General features: G+C 36.4%; 1 protein-coding gene across 1 annotated transcript; it reads right to left on the bottom strand.

The window, feature by feature from the left end:
- Positions 1-3284: 3284 nt before the first annotated feature.
- Positions 3285-4587, bottom strand: LOC143605665 (putative F-box protein At4g05475). The gene is made up of 3 exons (XM_077081695.1): positions 4402-4587; positions 4199-4296; positions 3285-3810 (listed from the first exon to the last, which is right to left on the bottom strand). The coding sequence occupies exons 1-3, from the start codon at positions 4585-4587 to the stop codon at positions 3285-3287; spliced, it is 810 nt and encodes a 269-aa protein (XP_076937810.1).
- Positions 4588-21418: the final 16831 nt, after the last annotated feature.

Below are 21418 nucleotides of genomic sequence, written 5' to 3'. Positions count from 1 at the left end.
AAGCCTAATTCGTTATCTAAACACAGCCTAATTCGTTATCTTTCACGGTCTGATTAGCTGATTCGTTAGTCTGGTTCGTCATTCTGATTCGTTATCATATCATGACTTGATTCGCTATTCCAATTCGTTACCTGAACATCATCTAATTTGTTATTCCAATTCGTTACTTGAACATCATCTAATTCGTTATGATTTTCTAACGAATGACCAGTGATTCGTCTGGTATAACGAATCGGGCATCAAGCGTGTCCAAATCTTTGACTCTAGGGTCAAAGTCAAAATTGATAAGAATAAGTAACAGTCAAGAGGTACGTGATTTCTAATTAGCCCTCATTTCGTGATGAAACAACATGATTTAGGTATCGACAGATTCATCTACCCAGCGCCTACAAACCCCAATTACCCAAATACTAAAATATCACGTTTTAGATGGTGCGATTTAAGCATATACATACACGGCTCGTTTACCCTTGATTAACCCATCAATTGTTAACCAATTTCAACGAGATTTGTTGCGTTGGATTCGTTTTAATCAATTACATACAGATCTAAGGGTTCTCAAACGAATCTAAGCCTTAATGACAAGTTCCCGTTTCAAACGTACCTTAACGAGTCGATCTACGAACACGGTTAAGCCTTGATGTTGTTTTGTTTCTCCACGACGATCTAGCACCAACGGGTTCGGGTTTCCACCTTCGGATCTTGGCTCAGGTTAAGGATGGTGTTTGTGTGTGTTTTTCAAGGTTTAAGCTATGGTGTAGAGATAGATAATAATGGAAAGGATTAGGGTTTAATGGGTATTTATACTCCCTTAAGCCCATGGACCTAAGGCTCATCTTTCCTTTTTGGTCCATATTTAATTCCATCTAATTAGCCTATTCCACCTATCCTTAATCTTTTATTATTTCTCTACTAATCTAAGTAAACTTTTCCATCATAAACAAATAATATCTAATATTATTCTTAGAAATTTCAGGATGTTACAAGAGTTGAGTAAGTCAGTTGCTTGTTATAAGGACTGAACTTGTGTTTATAGAATATGTAGTCTCTCCCATATTGTTTCTCCATTCGTATGGACAGAGAAACAATAGTATATGTTTAACGTTAAACAAAAAGATAATTATTTATAAGATTTCTAATGTTTTTTAACACTTGATTTTTACTTAAACTATTGAACTTTATATGCATTTATATTTATCTCCTACTTATATGAGAACCAAAATTAAGCATAATTATTCAACTTTTAAAACATTGATAATTTTTCTACATGACATTATTATATAAAAAAACAAGACCATAAAATCAAGCATTTAAAAAAAACTACATAAGTATTTTCTTTTCTAAAAAAACAAACTACTTTTATTTTGCTATACTATTTTTTTAAAGAAAAAATAATGATTTTCTTTATACCTAGGTGTGTTGTGTGTATAATAAGTGTGATTATAGTCATGCTTAATTATGAATATATGTTGTGTAATTACCATAGAAGGTATGTAATTATCTTTCTTTATGCGTAATTATGTGCATGCAAAATTGCAACATATATTGCGTGATTACGTACGTGTCAAAATGGGTTGGTGTTATTTTTCAAACGGGTTAGAATTAGGTGGTGTTATTTTCCAACTGATCAGAATAGGTTGATATGGCACGCACAACCCGACGTTAGTAGGCGCGTCAGGCTCGCTATGCGCGTCAACCAACATTGGAACGAACACAAACCCACATCTGTCGCATAAAGCAATATCAAACTTGTAATCAATGTCGATACACATGTAACGAAGGCACATCGGCCACATAGTTGTTACCGGTACGAGCGTAACTTGACGACCATAAACGCATAATGCATCATCAGATGCGTAACCAGATTCGGTACCTGGGTAACCCGCGCTTGAACGCATGAAATTTAACGTCGCCACGTGTGTAACCCGACATCTGACTCGTAACCGATGTCGGTACGCATGCAAATCGACATCGAACGCTTAACCGGTGTAGGTGTAACCTGACGATGTTAAAAACCTTGCCAGAACCCGGTTGTCGGTCGTAAATCGTATTCGTGTAACATGCGAATTTTTTAAAATTACTAAGTATAGCATTACTATACTCAAATTATCAATCAATCAATCAATCAATCATACCCAGTTAAGTCCCACCAACAGCAAAGCTATAAGTAGGGTCTGGGAAGGGTGGGATGTAGGCACACCGTACCTTTATCCAACGGGATAAAGAGGTGGCTTCCAGAGAGACCCTCAGCTCTGAAGTACATATGTATGAGGCAATATAAAGTAAATGAAATAGTAATAATAATAATAGTAGTAGTAGTAATAGTAATATTGATACAAATGAATATTAATATTAATAAAAACAATAATAGTAATATTAGAATAATAATAATAATAATACTATATGGTGTGAGACCAAAATAAAAGAGAACAAAATTCTCGTTTTTATGGTGTAGTTTCTTTTTTTAAATATTAACGTATGAAATAGTTATGATCTTTTAAAAATCGTAAGGGTTAGTTGGTTTTACTTGAGTGGCCAAAAATGTAATTATTGTTTATATAGTAAAAGTTGATAAGAATTGAGAGGCCAAGATGTAAGTATTAATAGAAAGACATCTTTACCCTTAAAAAGAAATTAAGACATGCATTAAGACTTGTAAACTTAGCAATGTTTGTTGGACCTCTTAACTTTTAAGAGGTCCTTCACTCCCTCTTTATATATAGTAGATATATATATATATATATATATATATATATATATATATATATATATTAATTTAATATAAAGAATTTTATTTTATATTTTTTTAAGTATTTATACAACAGGTGTCAATTTCCACACCATAAACCAACATTAGACCTAGTTCTTTTTGAGGCATAGGGTGAATCAAACAATATAAATCTCAAACTGGTCGATTGGCTTATTTGATTCGGTTTAACTAATCCGTCCAGTTTAAACATACAAATATCCTTTTCATTGAAGCAACAAAGTACCGTTGATCATGTATAGAAAAATAATAAATAATAGTAAGAGCAGAATATATGTGAGGTCTTGTTAAACCTAGATATAATTAAGAAACCAAACATCATATTTAGAAATGACACTCACTCCTATGCATAAACTAAACCACAGTTTCACATTGTTAAATAACCTATTCTCATCGGACAACCGCAATCAAACAGTCATAAGAAATGCATATTAATTCCCAGAACAAGCATCTTTAGAAGTTACCCAAGTTTCCTAAAATTTGAGAAATCATTAGCAGAATCGCCTACAACAACTTACTAAGCTGGTTCCATCCCCATGATCAAAGCATACAACATCCTATTCACTTCCACATCATCATAGGGTTTAAAAGACTCATGAGGAAGTCTCAGATACTTAATTTGTTGTGAGCATATTTTCCCTAAGTCCCCTGTTAGATCAAGGCCCATGCACCCACGCAAATCAAGCGATTCAAGGTGATAACAACCATCCAGAATCGCCTCCAACCCAATGTTTTGTATGCAGTTACCAACGAGTTCAAGGTGAGTCAACTGAGGTAGGTTTTCCGCAATTGCTAAGGAAATCTCATTCTGAACATCCACATCGTCCCTAACTAATTTGAATCTAAATCCCTCTTCGTTCAGTTTCAGTGTCTTTAGCAGGGGGCAATAACGCCCAACATCTTCAATATTCACTTCCTTGACCATTGTTCTTACAAGGCTGAGTTCTTCCAGTGATGATAATTTCTTGAAAGCTTCAGTACTAGTGATACCATCTATATTAGAAATATAGTATACGAGTTCTAAACGTCTAAGCTGACTTGATCTGTGAACAGAAGGGAAACAGAAACACATCAGATATTTTATTAAAATATTTTCTAACAAAAAGTGTTAGCAGATCCGGTCCCATATGGTAATTATCAGTCTTAAGACCTGATACTACTAACAAACCCTAGATTATACATATGAATAAAAAATTAGTCCACATGTCAACTATTACACAAACATTCAAGTTACATTAAAATACCAAAACACTCTCTAACTAATAAAACAAGTTTGGAAAAAGTTGCAAGACATATTTTCTAAAAAAGAAACAATTTTTATCAACCATAATAGTATAAATATTTGAGATTTCGTTACATTTTGCTTATAGAAAAACTGTAAATGAAAAGTTTTATATTGTAAGATGTTAACAAATCCATGTGATTGCATACCTATCAGCAACATACTGAAGAAGCTTGTCATGGCAAAAACCAATGAGGGTTAAGTCGACCAACTGGCCTTGGCTTCTATCGACAACATGCTTACACATCTGCAAACATTTTCTCACATCTCTAAATTTAGCGGAAAATTTGTTCAAACAAACGACCCTCCACAGAGCAGGGTCTTTGTAGATTTCATGCCAGGCTGTGCATACTTTTTGGGCGTTATGAAGTATGTCATCCACACCAATCCTTTGGAGTATGTTCACCATTATGTCAGATGGAAGCTCCAACCAGTTTCTTGCTGTTTTTTTATCTTGCCGTGGTTGTTTGGAATATTTCCGAACCTCGGCCTTCAACTTCTTGCTTTTTTGTCCATTGGATTTTGATTTTGATGTCATCGTTACTTCAAAATTCACAAAGCAAATCAAACATGTAAAACCAACCGATTATGTTATAATAACACTTTCTTATCAGATTTATAATCAAACGCCTTAGTTCAGGAACCTCAAGTTCAAAAGCAAGACAAGTACATGTGTTTGGCATAGAAATAAACCTCAAATCGATTTTATAACATTAAATATCACAATCTATCCAAATAAACACTTTTCATGAACCTCAATTCAATCACCCTAACGTACAATTTGCAGCAACAAAAGAACACGTAGTTTATAGCAGAGTAATGGACCGAATCAAGGGTCAATAATCAATATAAGGCAAAAATATATCTTGATACGTATAAATCACAAATTTTTTAATCAACCTAAGTCCAGTCAGTCTTAACAATTTTCAGGCAACATGTGTTCGGCAAAATATATCAGAACTTGCAAATCAATGAAAAGCGTTTATAAATTCGTGAAGTGTGTAGGAAAAAAGGTACGTATCAGAATCCGTATAAATCACAATATTTTAAACAACAAGACAAGAACATAGAACTATAGCCAGCAATGGATACATGAAATTAAGTGAGTATATAAACTAACAGATCCGATCCTAGAAGTTCGAAAATCAAACAAAAGTCTGTCAATTCAATCAGACTAACAATTTGCAAGAAACACAAAAACAAGAACATGTTTAAAAATCACAACAATTTTAAATCAATGAAAAACATGTATAAATTTGTGAAGTGTCGTTTATCAATATAGAGCAAAAGATATCAGAATTTATAAACTCATGAAGTAATTTGGGAAATGAAAGATAAACGCACATTACGGTGAACAAGATGAGGTTTCTGAATTCCGATAAGCCGAGGCAGGTGTACAAATGGTACGAACAAATTAGGGTTTTTATGGATGGAGGTGGCCGACTCTTGTATGGTTATACCTGCCCAGATATTTTTTATTTATTTATTTTGAGAAATGAAAGTTATGTTATATCGAGATTTTTTGACCTTAATAGATATTAGCCTTAAACTTTACTTAAATAGCAATTTGAGAAATGAAGGTTTTAATCGACTAGCAGTTCTTCATATTATCGACCAGGCCTACTTCATTGGCCGCCGTTTCCTTATCAGATTGGGGCTGTTGCTGCTGCTACTAGTTGGGCCAGAATCTGGGTCTTGAATTGTCTCGGGCTGCTCATTTCGGTCCAGCTGGGCTAGGTAAAATCAGCCTAGTTCTCGCAATCGATTGTATTTTCCCATGTGACAATAAACATGATACCTGGTTTCCGGGGATACACAACGTCCGCATTATTAGGATTAAACACACACACGAACTGAACACAAACACGAAAGCAATAACGAACACGAAGATTTAAGGTGGTTCTGTCTAAACTGACCTACGTCCACAGGTGGCAACTAGGTATTTCTTTTATTGAGTGACAAATAATTACAAGTACATAGAGTTGTTTAAATATCATGAATTGAACTAGGGTTTGCATCTTATCCAACAAGAAATCCAAACCGGGTCGGGCTTCGGTCCGGCCACCCTACACCCATTTGCACTTTGGACTTCAACTAATAAACCGGGCCAAACAAAAGGCCTACGAACCCAACAATCACCCACTCGGAGGCCTTGAGTACTCTCGTCTGCACTCCTGATCGTACTTCTGTAATCTAAACATCTTCTAGTTGCCACCGCCTTCTCATCAATTAACATGAAGGCCCGTTGAAGCTCCCCGGAGCTCCAACATGTCAGTCACGGCTAAAACTGCCCTGACCTGTTCTCTGTCCCTACCGGCTCCCGCTTAAACAAACTGCTGGATCCTGAGATACCCTGAGAACAAAATCTCTCCATATTCGGCAAGTAATCCAATGAAGAGACTTTTACAGCTGGAATACTGGTTTTCTTAATCCGCGATCGACTCGAAACTGTAACTGAAACACAACCTGTGCTCCCACTATCACGATGTCCCCCAACTGATTTAACCTTCCTAGCTTGTTCATCCTGAATCTTCACTTTGGCTCTGGGTTTGTTACTTGCAGAACGAACCTTCTTCTGCCCACGAGATTCTGTGAACCGGTCTTTTTCTTTCACCAAAACTGGATCAACTCCTTTCAGTGACATATCGACCATATACAACAAACCCATTTTCTTGCCACGAGCAACCACGAGATTCCCTTTGACTACTTTCCACTGCCTATTCTCTAACTTAACATCGTGCCCCTATTCATCCAAATGCCCAACTGAAATCAAACGTTTCTTCAAACTTAGAATAACCCTAACATCTTTCATAGTCCAAGAAGTACCGACTTAAGTGATTAAATCAACATCTCCCATACCCTTAACCTCTAGAATATCATCGTTCGCAAGTCGAACCTTTCCAAAATCACAAAACTTTATATTCTTAATCGTTTCACTACAGTGAGTGGCATGAAACGATGCACCAGAATGCATCACCCAAGCATCTATTGGGTTCCAATGGTGATCAGTCAACGGTTTAACTTTTAAACCCGGTTTAATAAAATTAGTTTCATAATTATTAATCACATTAATAACAGTATACGCAGCGGAATATAAAACGAGTAATCACCATATAATGGAACCGTACAGGATCCGGTTACAAACGATACGAGTACGAGTAATAATATACGATATATTGTTAACTACCGATGAGATAAATAATACCTCGGTTAATGAATAACCAGTTGAGACACCGAGAGTTAACGAGCAACGCTAGGTGACGATAACGAGATAACCCGGTTGCGGCGGTGGTGTTCAAACAACAGCCACAGAATAAGGGAAATAGTAGCAGACGGTGGCGTGTAACGACAACGATGCTAGACGGCTCCCTTTAAATATAGTTGATTCTCTTTTGTCCGTGAGCAGAACCAAAACAAAGATGGGGCCGGCTACTGTGTTGGATTGATTAATTCCAATTGTGAATTGTATGAATATTATAATATATATAATAATACCCTTAAATTCCTCTCCAAGTAATCATATGTATAGCATAATATTACGTATGATTATTATTATTACTTGGATAACAATTTAGATTATTATTATAAATATAACACTACAAAACAATAACCGGGCCTCAAGCCCGTATTAGTTTATTTATCCAATAAATAAACTCTATCATATTATTCGTCACTACCGGTTAACCAAATTAAGCGGATTTTGCTCGTTACCCAAGGTGTAACTCTCACGGGTCGTAACTTGGTCGGCCGCGTTAAATTAACCGAATCAGTCCATAATTTCCAACAGTCTCCCACTTGGACGGTTTCAGGTTAAGTTCCCTAACACTTACAGCCAACGATGCTCTAGCTACACATGGCTGCCTCCAACAAGTTATGACACTTTAAATTCATTAACCAAAAGATCTTGGAATACACTATTGCAAGATAATGAAATTATAGTAATCGTTGTCATCTATCCTTTCCGTATAAGACACCAATTGAACAATGAGACATGGATCAGATCAATCTCATATGGCGTTCAATCATTATCGTTTTCGTTCTCGATTCAAAGTGGTCCAATCAAACACACAGTAAGTTTGGGTGAGGCCTCACACTTTACCAGTTTGAATCAACGAAGGCGCCAAGATGTCTAACTGTCACATATCATGTAAGAGTACAGAATCCCATCTTGATTACATACAACTCCCACTGAACTTCAGAATACTCCCAACCAATGCCTTTATGACTGGCAGTTGCGCGACAGCGGTTGACACTGATCAAAGAATACCTTCAGTAAACGAAAGTTCTAATATGTACCTCAGGTCTAAGGATACTAAATGAGCATACCAATATCAAATGCATCTTATGACTAAGATCCATGAAGATGACTTGATGCGAGTTACATCCAACGTCATTCATAATGAGGTCTGTGAGTTTGGAAGTCAACCCTTTGAGTTCAAAGTCAGAATAGTCTTAATTCAGAATCGCTCCCACGAGTCTGACCGACTACGGATAATTTAGAATACAATATTCATGGATTAAACGTATTAAAATGAACACAGTTATTTTGTATTTAACCATTAAATCAAAAGTGAACTCAAAAGTATAACTGTTTATATGTTCATACATCCAAGTACTAAATCAAAACAAATTACTAGCCAATCTAAGACCGATAGCATCCCTGTGATGGTCATGCTTGTCCTGAGTCATCGTCTTAGTGAACGGGTCTGCTAGGTTTTGATCTGTGTCTACTTTGCTTATTGTGATGTCACCTCGTTCCAGTATCTCCCGTATGAGGTGGAACTTCCTTAGAATGTGCTTGGCTCTGTGATGAGATCTGTGCTCTTTGGCCTGAGCAATAGCACCTGTGTTATCACAGAACACCTCGATTGGTTTGCGAATACTCGGAACCACATCGAGATCGGTGATGAACTTCTTCATTCAAGCAGCCTCTTTAGCAGCATCCGATGCAGCTATATATTCGGATTCGGTGGTAGAATCCGCCACTACACTCTGCTTGGAGCTCTTCCAATAAATAGCTCCTCCATTGAGAGTGAAAACGAAACCTGACTGTGAGTCTCGCTCAATCTGGAAGCTAGCATCAGTGTAACACTTTACAGTAAGCTCCTCTTCCACTCCCCCAAACACCAAGAACATATCTTTGGTCATATTCAAGTACCTTAGAATGTTCTTCATAGCAGTCCAATGGGCAATGCCAGCACTATGTTGAAAACGACTGGTCATGCTCAAGGCATACGAGACATCTGGTCTAGTACATAACATAGCATACATGATAGAGCCAACCGCAGAAGCATATGGAATTTCTTGCATATGCTTAGATTCAATGTCCGTTGCCGGAGATTGCAATTTACTCAAAACGGTTCCTTTAGTCATTGGAACAGCTCCTTTCTTGGAGTTTTCCATTGAGAAGCGTGCCATTACTTTGTCTATGTAAGTACTTTGACTAAGCCCTAGAATCCGCTTAGATCTATCTCTATAGATCTTTATTCCAAGAATATAAGCGGCTTCTCCAAGATCTTTCATTGCAAAACAAGATTCCAACCAGTGCTTAACTTCCTTAAGCATAGGAATGTTGTTTCCAATGATCAGTATACAAGATGATGAATGATATAGTGCTCCCACTAGCCTTTCTGTAAACACAAGGCTCATCTTCATTTTTGACAAAACCAAACTCTTTGATTTTCTTATCAAAGTGAAGATTCCAGCTTCGAGATGCTTGCTTAAGTCTATAAATGGACTTATTCAATTTGCAAACCCTATTAGGATATTTTGGATCGACAAAACCTTCAGGCTGAACCATACAGACATCTTCAGAAAGATGTCCATTAAGGAAAGCAGTTTTGACATCCATTTGCCATATCTCATAGTCATAATATGCAGCAATGGCAACTAATATCCTTATTGACTTAGTCATAGCAACGGGAGAGAAGGTTTCATCATAGTCAACACCTTGAGTTTGAGTAAAACCTTTCGCGACTAGCCGTGCCTTATAGGTTTGTACATTTCCATGCATGTCGGTTTTTCTCTTGAAAATCCATTTGCTCCCTACTGCCCGACTATCGGGGGGTAGCTCAACCAAGTTCCAAACTTGGTTATCCTGCATGGATTGCATCTCGGCATTCATGGCATCATTTCTCGGATTCTGGATCCAAGATAGCAACTTTGTAATTAGTAGGCTCTTCGCCAGACTCGGCTACTAATAAGACTTCGGGACAATCTAGATGCCATAAGTATCTAGAATTTGGTACGGGAGTCCTACTACTTCTGCGAACGCTCGTGTTCACATTTGATGTGTCAGCAACAACAACTTGTTGATCAGACACTCCAACTTCCTCAGCGGTTGTTTGTGGTTCTTGAATTTCTTCAAGATCGACAATGTTATCTCCAGTTCCTCGATCGAGAAATTTCTCCTCAAGGAAGTGGCCTTTCCTCTTGATAGAAATCGTATTTGTATCAGGATGAAAGAAGTAATAACCACTTTGGTTATAGTATCCGACGAAAACAACTTTTATGCCGCGGGGATCAAGTTTGTCATCAGACTCACTTGAGATGTAAGCATCACATCCCCATACTCTAAGGTAAGACAATTTGGGCTTCTTTCCATATGGGGTTTTGTCTATCTTCTTAGTTGGAGCTACATTGACAATGCGGGCGGCAGTCATAAGGGCGTAACCCCAAAAAGAGTGAGACAAGTTAGTTCTACACATCATCGATCGAACCATGTTTAGCAAAGTTCGATTTCTCCTCTCGCTCACGCCATTATGTTGGGGTGTGCCAGATGGAGTGAGCTGTGAAAAAATTCCATGCTCTTTTAGATGAGTGATGAACTATGAGCTGAGATACTCTCCACCTCAATCTGATCGAAGCATTTTAATGGTTTTACCAAGTTGTTTTTCCACATCGTTTTGAAACTCTTTGAACCTTTCAAAAGTTTCGTGCTTGTGTTTCATAAGATACACATAAGCGTATCGACTATAATCGTCGATAAAGGAAACGAAGTATCTTTCATGGTTTCTAGTCATGGTTCTGAAAGGTCCACATACATCAGAATGTATGAGTCCTAACAGATCACTTGCTCGTTCACTTTTATGAGTGAATGAGTCTTTAGCGAGTTTTCCAGCTAAGCAAGATTCACAATCATCAAACGAGTCCGGTCCTGTGGATTCAATAATCCCTTCGGATTGGAGTCTTTTAACTCTTGCCTTGCTTATGTGGCCAAGTCGGAAATGCCATAGAAAAGTATCATTGATGCTAGTCTTGATACGTTTTGAAAGATGATATACATTATTATTTGGTTGAACATCAATCTCATAAATACCATTTCGAGGTTTAGCCTCAAAATAAAAGATATCGTTTAAGTAAGCAGAAATAGCCATGCCATAAAAAACGTACTTAAAACTTTGTTCAATCAACAATGAAAATGAAATGATGTTCCAGGAGCATACAAACAATTATTCAAAGGAAAAACTAGGCCAGATGGACAAGTAAAATAAAAAACTCCAGTTGCCAGAACTGGTACTCCCTTCCCATCTCCAACGATGAGTTCCATGCTGCCTTTATTCAGTTTCTTCCACTTCTCAGGCTCCTGCAAGACATTAACAATGTGGAAACCACATCCGGTATCAAATACCCATGTGTTGCTAGAGACAGTGAAAAGTTCAATAACGTATATGGAAATACCTCGAGAAGTGCCTTCACCATAGGCCTTCTTCTTTGCTATCTCAGCTAGATGCTCGGGGCAGTTACGCATCCAGTGCCCCATCTTGTTGCACTTGTAGCACTGGCGCTCCTCAGGAGGCGGCGACGGTGCCTTTGCAACATTCCTGTTAGTGTTGGTGGCATGCTTGGCAGCAACAGTAACCTTCTTCTTGCCTTTACCGTTATAACCCCGGTTCTTGAGTTTAGGCTTCTTGACACCAGCAGATCGGATCATCAGAACTTGATCGGTCCTTGAAGGAATGTTCATCTCAGCCGTTTTGAGCATGTTGTGCAGCTCCGGCACTGTCTTTACCCAGCCGTTCATGTTGAAATTCATTACGAACTGGTCGTAAGAGCTGGAGAGAGAGTTGAGGATGAAATCAGCTGCCATCTCATCAGGCAGGGGATAATCAAGTTTCTTAAGCTGATCGATGTGCCCCTTCATCTTAAGAACATGCGCACTGACGGGAGACCCTTCTGCCATCTTGCAACTAATGAGTTGTTTCAAGGTATCGAACCGTTCTTGACGGGCTTGTTTCTGGAACATGCCCTTAAGTTGATCCAGCATCTCATAGGCACCAAAGTCTTCTAAGCCCTTAGCGAGCTCAGAAGTCATGGTGGCTAGCATAATACAGGAGACATCAGCCGAGTCATCCCTATGCTTGTCAAGAGCTTTTCGAGCAGCGGCTGTGTTGTTTTCAGGCTCGGCTGGAACAGGTCCATCGAGAATATATAGGCGCTTTGCCATGGTGAGAACAAGTCTCAAGTTGCGGTTCCATTCGATGAAGTTGATATCGTTTAGTTTATCCTTCTCAAGGATAGACTTAAGGGCGTAGGGTGAGTTTTCGTTTGATGACATCTGATTAAAAAAGCAAAAGTAAATTAATTAGTATTTTCGATGTTATAATCCTATTATTAATTACCCAATTAACATTAACAAAATAGGGATTTGAGAATCTGGATTCCAATTAGTAATGACAGTTGTAGCACACAACATTAGTAAGTGGTTAGGCAGATTGACAGCGATTGCCAATTGTGAATAGAGCACAACTCTCGGTTATGAAGCCTATTAAGACAACAATTGCCTAAGTAGATACGTTTAGCCTCATCTATGCCCACCTTAGTCTTTAGACAGCTGTAGCACGTAACAGAAGAGTAAAGTAATAGTCGCCCTAGTACAGAAACGTGTGAAAAGGGTCGGATGTGTCAACGAAACCCTTTCACCTTGAAGAGATAGGCTAGAAAACAAGTGCGGTGCTGTAGCTCCAAACACTCAAAGTTTCGCAGAATGCCTCAAGTGTGGCTTATAGTAGGATGACATTAACTATTGATTTTAAAATTGGGATTAATTTTAGAATTTACCGAATAGATTTTACTGTATTAATCGGGACAACTTGATGAACCCTTTCATCTCTCAGGACACTCAGTTTTAAATAACCTATTAAAACTAAATTTGTCGCGATATGACTAACCAGTTTTAAGTTAATAGTTAAACTATTAAGTTATAAGGTTTTGGAAAATCAAATTTAGTTTAATTTTGCAAAAACTTTATTGGTTAATAAAAATTTATTTTAATATATTTGGTATTAGGTTGGTGGTATTATAACCTATTAAAATCAAGCAAGCAACCACAATAGCAAACAAGAATATGTAAATCTTAAATGGCCAAAAAGGTGATTGGTCTTGCTAGAGCCTATTAGCAAGACCAATCGGGTCAAGGGGTCACAACACAAACAACCACAAGGATGGACTCCGGGTGCATCCGGTCATCTTGGCTAACTCCCACTGACTTCAAGAACTCCACGAGCTCGTCCTCGGTTTTCCTTCGGGTCTTCTTCATTACAATATTATAAATACATATAATGAAAAACCAAACCCTATCTATTACAATTTTGAACCATCAAGGTGGCCAAAAACTATAAAATAAAAACGAAAAATAAATACAACTTTGAACCATCCATATGGCTAAAATCAAACAACCAATCACACAAGGTCGGGCCAGATTTACATATTCAATAAAAAAATAAAATTGAGCAATATTTTGGTCAAATAAAATAAATAAAAATTGACCAAACCAAGATTGCTCAAAAACATTATCTAGATCAAAAACTTCAACTAGCTTGAAGTTTATGATGTAGATCCGGTGAAAAGACCAGATTCGACTCGTATGTTATAACCAAGGCTCTGATACCACTGTTGGGTTCCAGTGGTGATCAGTCAACGGTTTAACTTTTAAACCCGGTTTAATAAAATTAGTTTCATAATTGTTAATCACATTAATAACAGTATACGCAGCAGAATATAAAACGAGTAATCACCATATAATGGAACCGTACAGGATCCGGTTACAAACGATACGAGTACGAGTAATAATATACAATATATTGTTAACTACCGATGAGATAAATAATACCTCGGTTAATGAATAACCAGTTGAGACACCGAGAGTTAACGAGCGACACTAGGTGACCATAACGAGATAACCCGGTTGCGGCGGTGGTGTTCAAAACAGCAGCCACAAAATAAGGGCAATAGTAGCAGACGGTGGCGTGTAACGGCAACGATTCTAGACGGCTCCCTTTAAACATAGTTGATTCTCTTTTGTGCGTGAGCAGAACCAAAACAAAGATGGGGCCGGCTACTGTGTTGGATTGATTAATTCCAATTGTGAATTGTATGAATATTATAATATATATAATAATACCCTTAAATTCCTCTCCAAGTAATCATATGTATAGCATAATATTACGTATGATTATTATTATTACTTGGATAACAATTTAGATTATTATTATAAATATAATACTACAAAACAATAACGGGGCCTCAAGCCCGTATTAGTTTATTTATCCAATAAATAAACTCTATCATATTATTCGTCACTATCAGTTAACCAAATTAAGCGGATTTTGCTCGTTACCCAACGTGTAACTCTCACGGGTCGTAACTTGGTCGGCCGCGTTAAATTAACCGAACCAGTCCATAATTTTCAACAGCATCAACGTTACCCTCAACACTAAGAACTAAACACTCATCATCTGGGCATTCTTCTGCAGTGTTGACTTCTTTCTTTTCATTCTTATCATTCAGACACTGATTCCTAAGTGTCCATTCTCTTTACAACCTCAGCATTCAATACCTTTACGAGTCTTAGACTGACTCCTCTTCCTGCTCCCACTGCCTCGTTGTTTTCCCCTACCTCTACCTTCTGTGACTAATATATTACTTAATGATTCACCTGAATCCCGAATCCCATATCAGAATCAAATCCCGAATCCCATCAAAAGTAATTTTATGGACGAACTACAAACCGCAGTCATTGTTTGCGACCAACTGTCGGGCAAGGAGGATATCAACAAAATACCTTGAACTTCATCATCAAGTTTAATGCTGACTGACACTAAGCGAGAGAGATTTGAGTTAAGATTATTAATATGCGTTGTAACTAACCCACCCTCTTTCATTCGAGTTGTCACTAGCTGTATGATAAGATAGACCTTATTCGCTGCCGAAGGCTTCTCATACATGTTGGATAGTGCCTCCATCATACCACGGGCTGTGGTTTCTTTTATGACGTAAACGCCACATCTTCCGACAACGACAAAGTAATACAAGCCCTAGATCTCTTGTCTAACTTCTTCCAATATGCTTCTGACAACTTTTCTGGTTTTTCATCCTCAAACACTACATCCAAGTATTTCTGACAAAGTAGCGCTTCAATTTGCATCTTCCACCAACCAAATTTCTATCCATCAAACTTCTGTATCGAAACCTTTCCGTCTTCTGCCATAACAATGAATAAACAAAAACCTGGATAAAAACAGAGACAGGCACAACAATGACACGGGCCTGAACTTAACGGCTGTTCTGCTAAACTCTGTTAAACAATCAACCTATTTAAACGCAACGGAATAACGAACTGAAAATCAGAAGCAAAAACTTTAAACGGAAACAATAAAACCTGACAAACGCGGTTGGCACTGGTTTTCGGTTTCGTTAAATTGTTTCTTCTAATATGACGACTGTTCTTGAAAACTAGGATCTTGATTGGCTCGTTCTTAACTCAACCTTTGCTAAATAGAAACTTATGAAACCCCACAAGATTTTTCAGCTACCCAAAACAAGTTGAAAAAAAAGACATGGTTCTTGCGAACCCTACTGCCGGCTAACTAATAACAACAACCTTTTATGAGCGGTGATGAGATCTAGAGGCTGGTCTTCCTCTTCAGTTTGTCGACTAAAATCTGCCCGAAAAAATACACGGCTGAGACTGAACGTTGACGTGCTGATCAACGATTGTTCTAGTGGCGGTCAAACGGTGGTGATGCGATGCTCGACTGGTCGTGTTCTTCGTGTGATCCGAACCTAAGCTCTTGATACCACTTGTTAGGATTAAACATACACACGAACCGAACACGAACACGAAAGCAATAATGAACACGAGGATTTAACGTGATTCGGTTTAAACTGACCTACGTCCATGTGTGGCAAATTACAAGTACATAGAGTTGTTTAAATATAGATTGAACTAGGGTTTGCATCCTATCTAACAAGAAATCCAAACCGGCACTACAACAAAAAAGGGCTTTTTAGTACGCACAAAAGCTTCCTAAAGTGATATTTTATATGACCTTTCATTTAATAGGACCAACAAAAAAAGTGTTTCATGTAAAGGGGTCGTAATAAGTCTCAGAACTCAAAAAGCATCCTGATATCCCAAATAAGATTATGAAACCAATTTTATGGTCGTATAATATATCCATTAACAACCTAAAAGAGTCACAATAAAAACATATTATGACACTTTTTCAATGTTTTAACATGTGCTTACCTACCTTTAATCTTTTGATACACATATAGGCGTCCTTAAAAATTCATTTATAGGACCCTTATGATGTAACATTATAGTACCAAGAAAAGGGTCCTAATATCCCAAACAAGATTATAAAACTAAATTTTATGGTCGCATAATATGTACATGAACAACTTAAACGTCCTAAAAAAACATATTATGACACTTTTACAATGTTCTAACGTTTAATAGGACAAAAATTTGAAGTCCTGACATATCATATTATACAACCCTTTTTTAAATGTCCACACACAGTTTTACGATACGGTTATGGACATATAAATATTGAAAGAAATAAAACTTCATTATATTAAATAAGCTTGTTTATAACGAAAATCACTAAACATAAATAAGTTATAACATTATCCAACAACATTCAACAAAAAAATTAAAAGCAATAAAAGAAACAATTAGCAACATAAAATCCCGAGTCATCATGCGTCCTCAATCCTCACGGAGTACCTACATATATCAATTTCAGTTTGGGTGCAATATAAATTTCAATATTTCCATGTGTCCGTATCCAGGGTTGATAATTTGTAGTCTTCAAATTTTGCATTAGGTTGAATCGACCTCATGGTTGCAACACTACACAAAACCAATGCTACAAGTACCTGGTGTTGCTTTTGGACAAGGGGTAGGGTAGTAGCTGTAAATATAGCATATTGTAGCAACTAATAACTTAAATCCGCCTCAATTATACCTTCAAGTATAAGACAACAAAAAAATAACACTTTGATATTAAAAGTGAACACCAAAAAATTAAACCAGCTTTTATAACTGAACCGGACCCATAAAACTGATCCCCCCCTTTTTTTTTTCTATTGGTCCATCTTAATTATCCCCTGTTACAATTTCAGATTGTGTTTTAAACTTTTGATTCAAGCGGCCAAAATTTAACTTATTAGCCAAGAGGGTCGATAAAAACATTTTAGCCAAATGGTTCGATTAAAATATTTTAGCCAAGCGACCGGAAAAAACTTTTGTTTGTCAAATGTTTGGTCCAAATTTATTTGTATTCTTTTCTAAGAGAGACTTACAGTTTATAACTAACCATTATATAGAGAGCGGTATGCATTCTAATAAACTTCAAAATACAATGATATTAGAAGATGGTAATGATAGTGTAAACTTCAACTGAGAAAACTTGCAGCACTACAAGAATGGAAGTAAGAAATATCCTATTGTGATTCATGTGCTTGCCTCTATCAGTTTTCTCCCACCAAGTCAACCTGTTTTTGGTGAATATTATAGTTAAGTTTTAAGACAAATGGCATGTATGTAACCACCCATGCTTAAATAAAGGAACACAAACTCTTATTGGGAGAAACATTAATGAATTAAAACATTCAAAATACATCAGAAATGCAAATCAAGCAAAGTATACAAAACATATAGAATTCTGTAACTTTGGGCCAAGTTTTACAAAACCATATGAATGTATGCGTGTAAATTTTGTAAAAAAAGGTAAGTGGCTATTTTACTGTTATTGCTAAAGAAAAAATAGAATGTGTGGCTGTCAAAAGACTATTACACGTTCTATTCGACTAAATGTAAGACCCCGAAATCCGAGAGCCCTACAGTTGGTAATCATTCCAAACAGTTAAATATATAAAGGTTAATCTAGTTTCATAAAATTCAAAATTTCATTACAGAGTATTCTTGCAGCCGAAAATTTACACAACATCACTAACTAGACCGCTAACGACTAGTTAACTGTACAAGCCGTTCCGACTCGATTAAACCGACTCGGAACTCCATACACTACCAAATTCATCCACCTCAGCCTCTAAACCTTAAATTTCATAATATTATCTTCTCATAACTGAAATGGGCTAACGGTTTATAAACTATGCTCGTCTTGCGTTAATTGTGTCGAATTCGCGCGTTAACGAATCGTTTAGCCAACCACTATCCAAACCATACCCATTTTGACAAAAATTGGTATTATTACAGCCTAGTCATCAGTTTTAACCACCCAAGTTAATGGGGTTTGAAATCTCATCATTTTCCACCTTGATTGTCAATTAACCGATTTTACATACCCTTACGCACCGATTAAGGAATCACCAACCAAATCAGCCCCTATAACCAAAAAAATAATTTTATTACTGCCCTTACACTAAAATAAGACACAACAAACTAATCGGGTTGGCAATTACTTCAAATAACGCCCCAATTGCAAGAATTATGATTTTAAACCCGACAAAACACTAATTTTCTTTTCTTTTTTACAATTGACCTAACAAAACAGCTCCAAATTCCATGAAATTTTAGTATGATATACTAGACATACCTGAGAAACTTTTGGCACCAAAAGCCCTAAATTTTGACCTCGGGAAATGGGTCAACTGAAAGATATCTGGTTATGGCCCTAGGTTGAAAAACCGAAGCAATCGATCATCAAGGAGGCCACATATGAATGAAAAGAGATTATGGGAGATTATTACACACCTTATTCGACCTCTAGGGGTTTGGAACTGAATTTTTGAAGCCAAAAACAAAAGGGATGGGGCTGTTTCTCTATTCCGATCGGAATTTAGGGTGGCTTGTGATATAATATCAAGAAGTTGCAATTCAGCCCCTACACCTTGGAATCCGATCCTTTTCGCTCCCAAACTAGAATATAACACTTCTTAGACATTCCATGGGTCCCTGAGTCCTCCCGCGAAACCCGAGAAATTAATTTACAATTGCACACTCGCGTCCTTCGGTTTACGAGAATTTTTGGAATGTTACACTAAAATATGTATCAACTGCGTATTCCAGTTTCAGATTGACAATTTGACTTTAACCAAACTAACAAATTCACAGTTTGACTATGAAAAACTTAACAGTTTGACTTTAACAGTGTATTACAATAACACCACAATGGTTAAAAGTCATGTAAAGGTTAAAATTATAAGACCCAAGTGTCAAGTGTCATATTAAGTTATGTTATAATAAAACTCTAGCAAATAAGCGTCCTATAAAACATATGTTTTATGACTACAATATCAAGTGTCCTATTAGGGTGTATTATAATAACACCACAATGATTAAGCATCACATAAATGTTAAAGTTGTAAGACTCAAGTGCCAAGTGTCCTATTAAGTTATGTTATAATAAAACTCTAGCGAATAAGCGTCATATAAAACAGATGTTTTATGACTCAAGTATCAAATGTCCTGTTATGGTGTATTATAATGACACCACAATGATTAAGCGTCTTATAAAGGGTAAAGTTATAAGACCATAGTGTAAAATGTCCTATTAAGTTACCTTCTTATATGACATCGACTAGAAAATGGTCCTATAACACCGAACATTTATGACTTAACTACAAGATGTCCTATTAACTTATGTTATAATAAGACCTCCGGTGATCAAGTGTCCTATTACATTCTTACATAATGGGACACCAACAACTACATGTTTTATAGCTAGGTTACTTTATTAAGATTTAGATTTTAAGTGTTTTATTAAATTATATGATAATACGACCCCAAAGAATCATTCGTCACTACTAGAAAAAAAGACCTTTAATGACGTGCAATGTGTGTCATCAAAGGGTATATATGACACGCATTTGCGTGTCGTTGAAGCCCTTGTCATAAATTAACATGACATGAATTTGTGTGTCATCTTTCATGACACGCGGTTATGACACACCTTTATGACACGCAGTTATGACATACACTTACGACGTGCAATTTTGCGTGTCATGGTTTAAGGTGTTTTAAAAAATATATTTTTTTTGTAAAATTACTAATTTTCATATTAAATGACAATTAAATTCTGATAAAACAATATAAAATACATATATAATAATAAAAAAAATTCATTTCATAATGTAGATATTACAAGTCAAATATACTAATAAATATTACAAAGTTAACAAAAATAGTACTTGTTGATACAAAATACCATCGGAAAATAAAGGTTACCCCCAAACTCAACAATTCTTCGTGAATAGCATCGATATCAGCTTCTATGTATTCATCTTTGCTTCTCTCGTTGCACGCTGCAAACAATATTAAACATAGTAAAAACTATCAGCATTTTATACTATGACGATTATACCCTCATATCAATAAGAAACCGAGGAATTGGATTAAACTCACTTTTAACTCTTAAGTCCATTATGTATGGGAGACTCTTACTTTTGACGAGATCATTTACTCTGCAGAATTATCCAAAATCATATATTCATAAGCCAAAGAACATGAATTAAGAACACAAATACAAACACAAACACAATAACAATAACAATAAATAATACCTCAAGTAACTCTGTTGATATAAGGACCACAAAAGTAGTACCATCTCCTACTTATCTATCCTTAGCCAAATCAACAAGAACCTATATACTCACATAAGTTAAAAGAAAATTAATAATTATGATTTATTATAAACTAGTGTTTTGATATAAGGACCACAAAAATAGTACCATCTCCTACTTCTCTATCTTGAAGCTCAGCCAAATCAACAAGAACATATATACTCACATAAGCTACAAGAAAATTAATAATTATAATTTATTATAAAATAATTTATTATGAACTAGTGTTTCCCAATGCGCTGTTGTGGTTTGGTTGTTCCATTGGTTTTGTATAGCATTGGCTTAGTTAGTTTGTTTTGCTAAGCAGTAACAATGATGCTTTGATCAGGTTGATCAATTTACATACTAGTCCATGCATGCTTTGTTAATTAATTTAGTAACCATCATGAGGTAGTTCATCAAGTTTAATTTCAGTTAATTAAATACATATATTAAAATGTTCCAACCAATTAAACATTCTAAAAAGTTTATTACACTTTGGTTGTGTCTCATAATAA

This window comes from Bidens hawaiensis, unplaced genomic scaffold (assembly GCF_021521415.1).
Source record: "Bidens hawaiensis isolate Kalapana, Puna unplaced genomic scaffold, B.hawaiensis_p1.1 tig00070707_1, whole genome shotgun sequence".
NCBI lineage: Eukaryota > Viridiplantae > Streptophyta > Magnoliopsida > Asterales > Asteraceae > Bidens > Bidens hawaiensis.
Note: the sequence above shows the minus strand (reverse complement) of the source record. Positions and strands in the feature narration are given on the sequence as shown.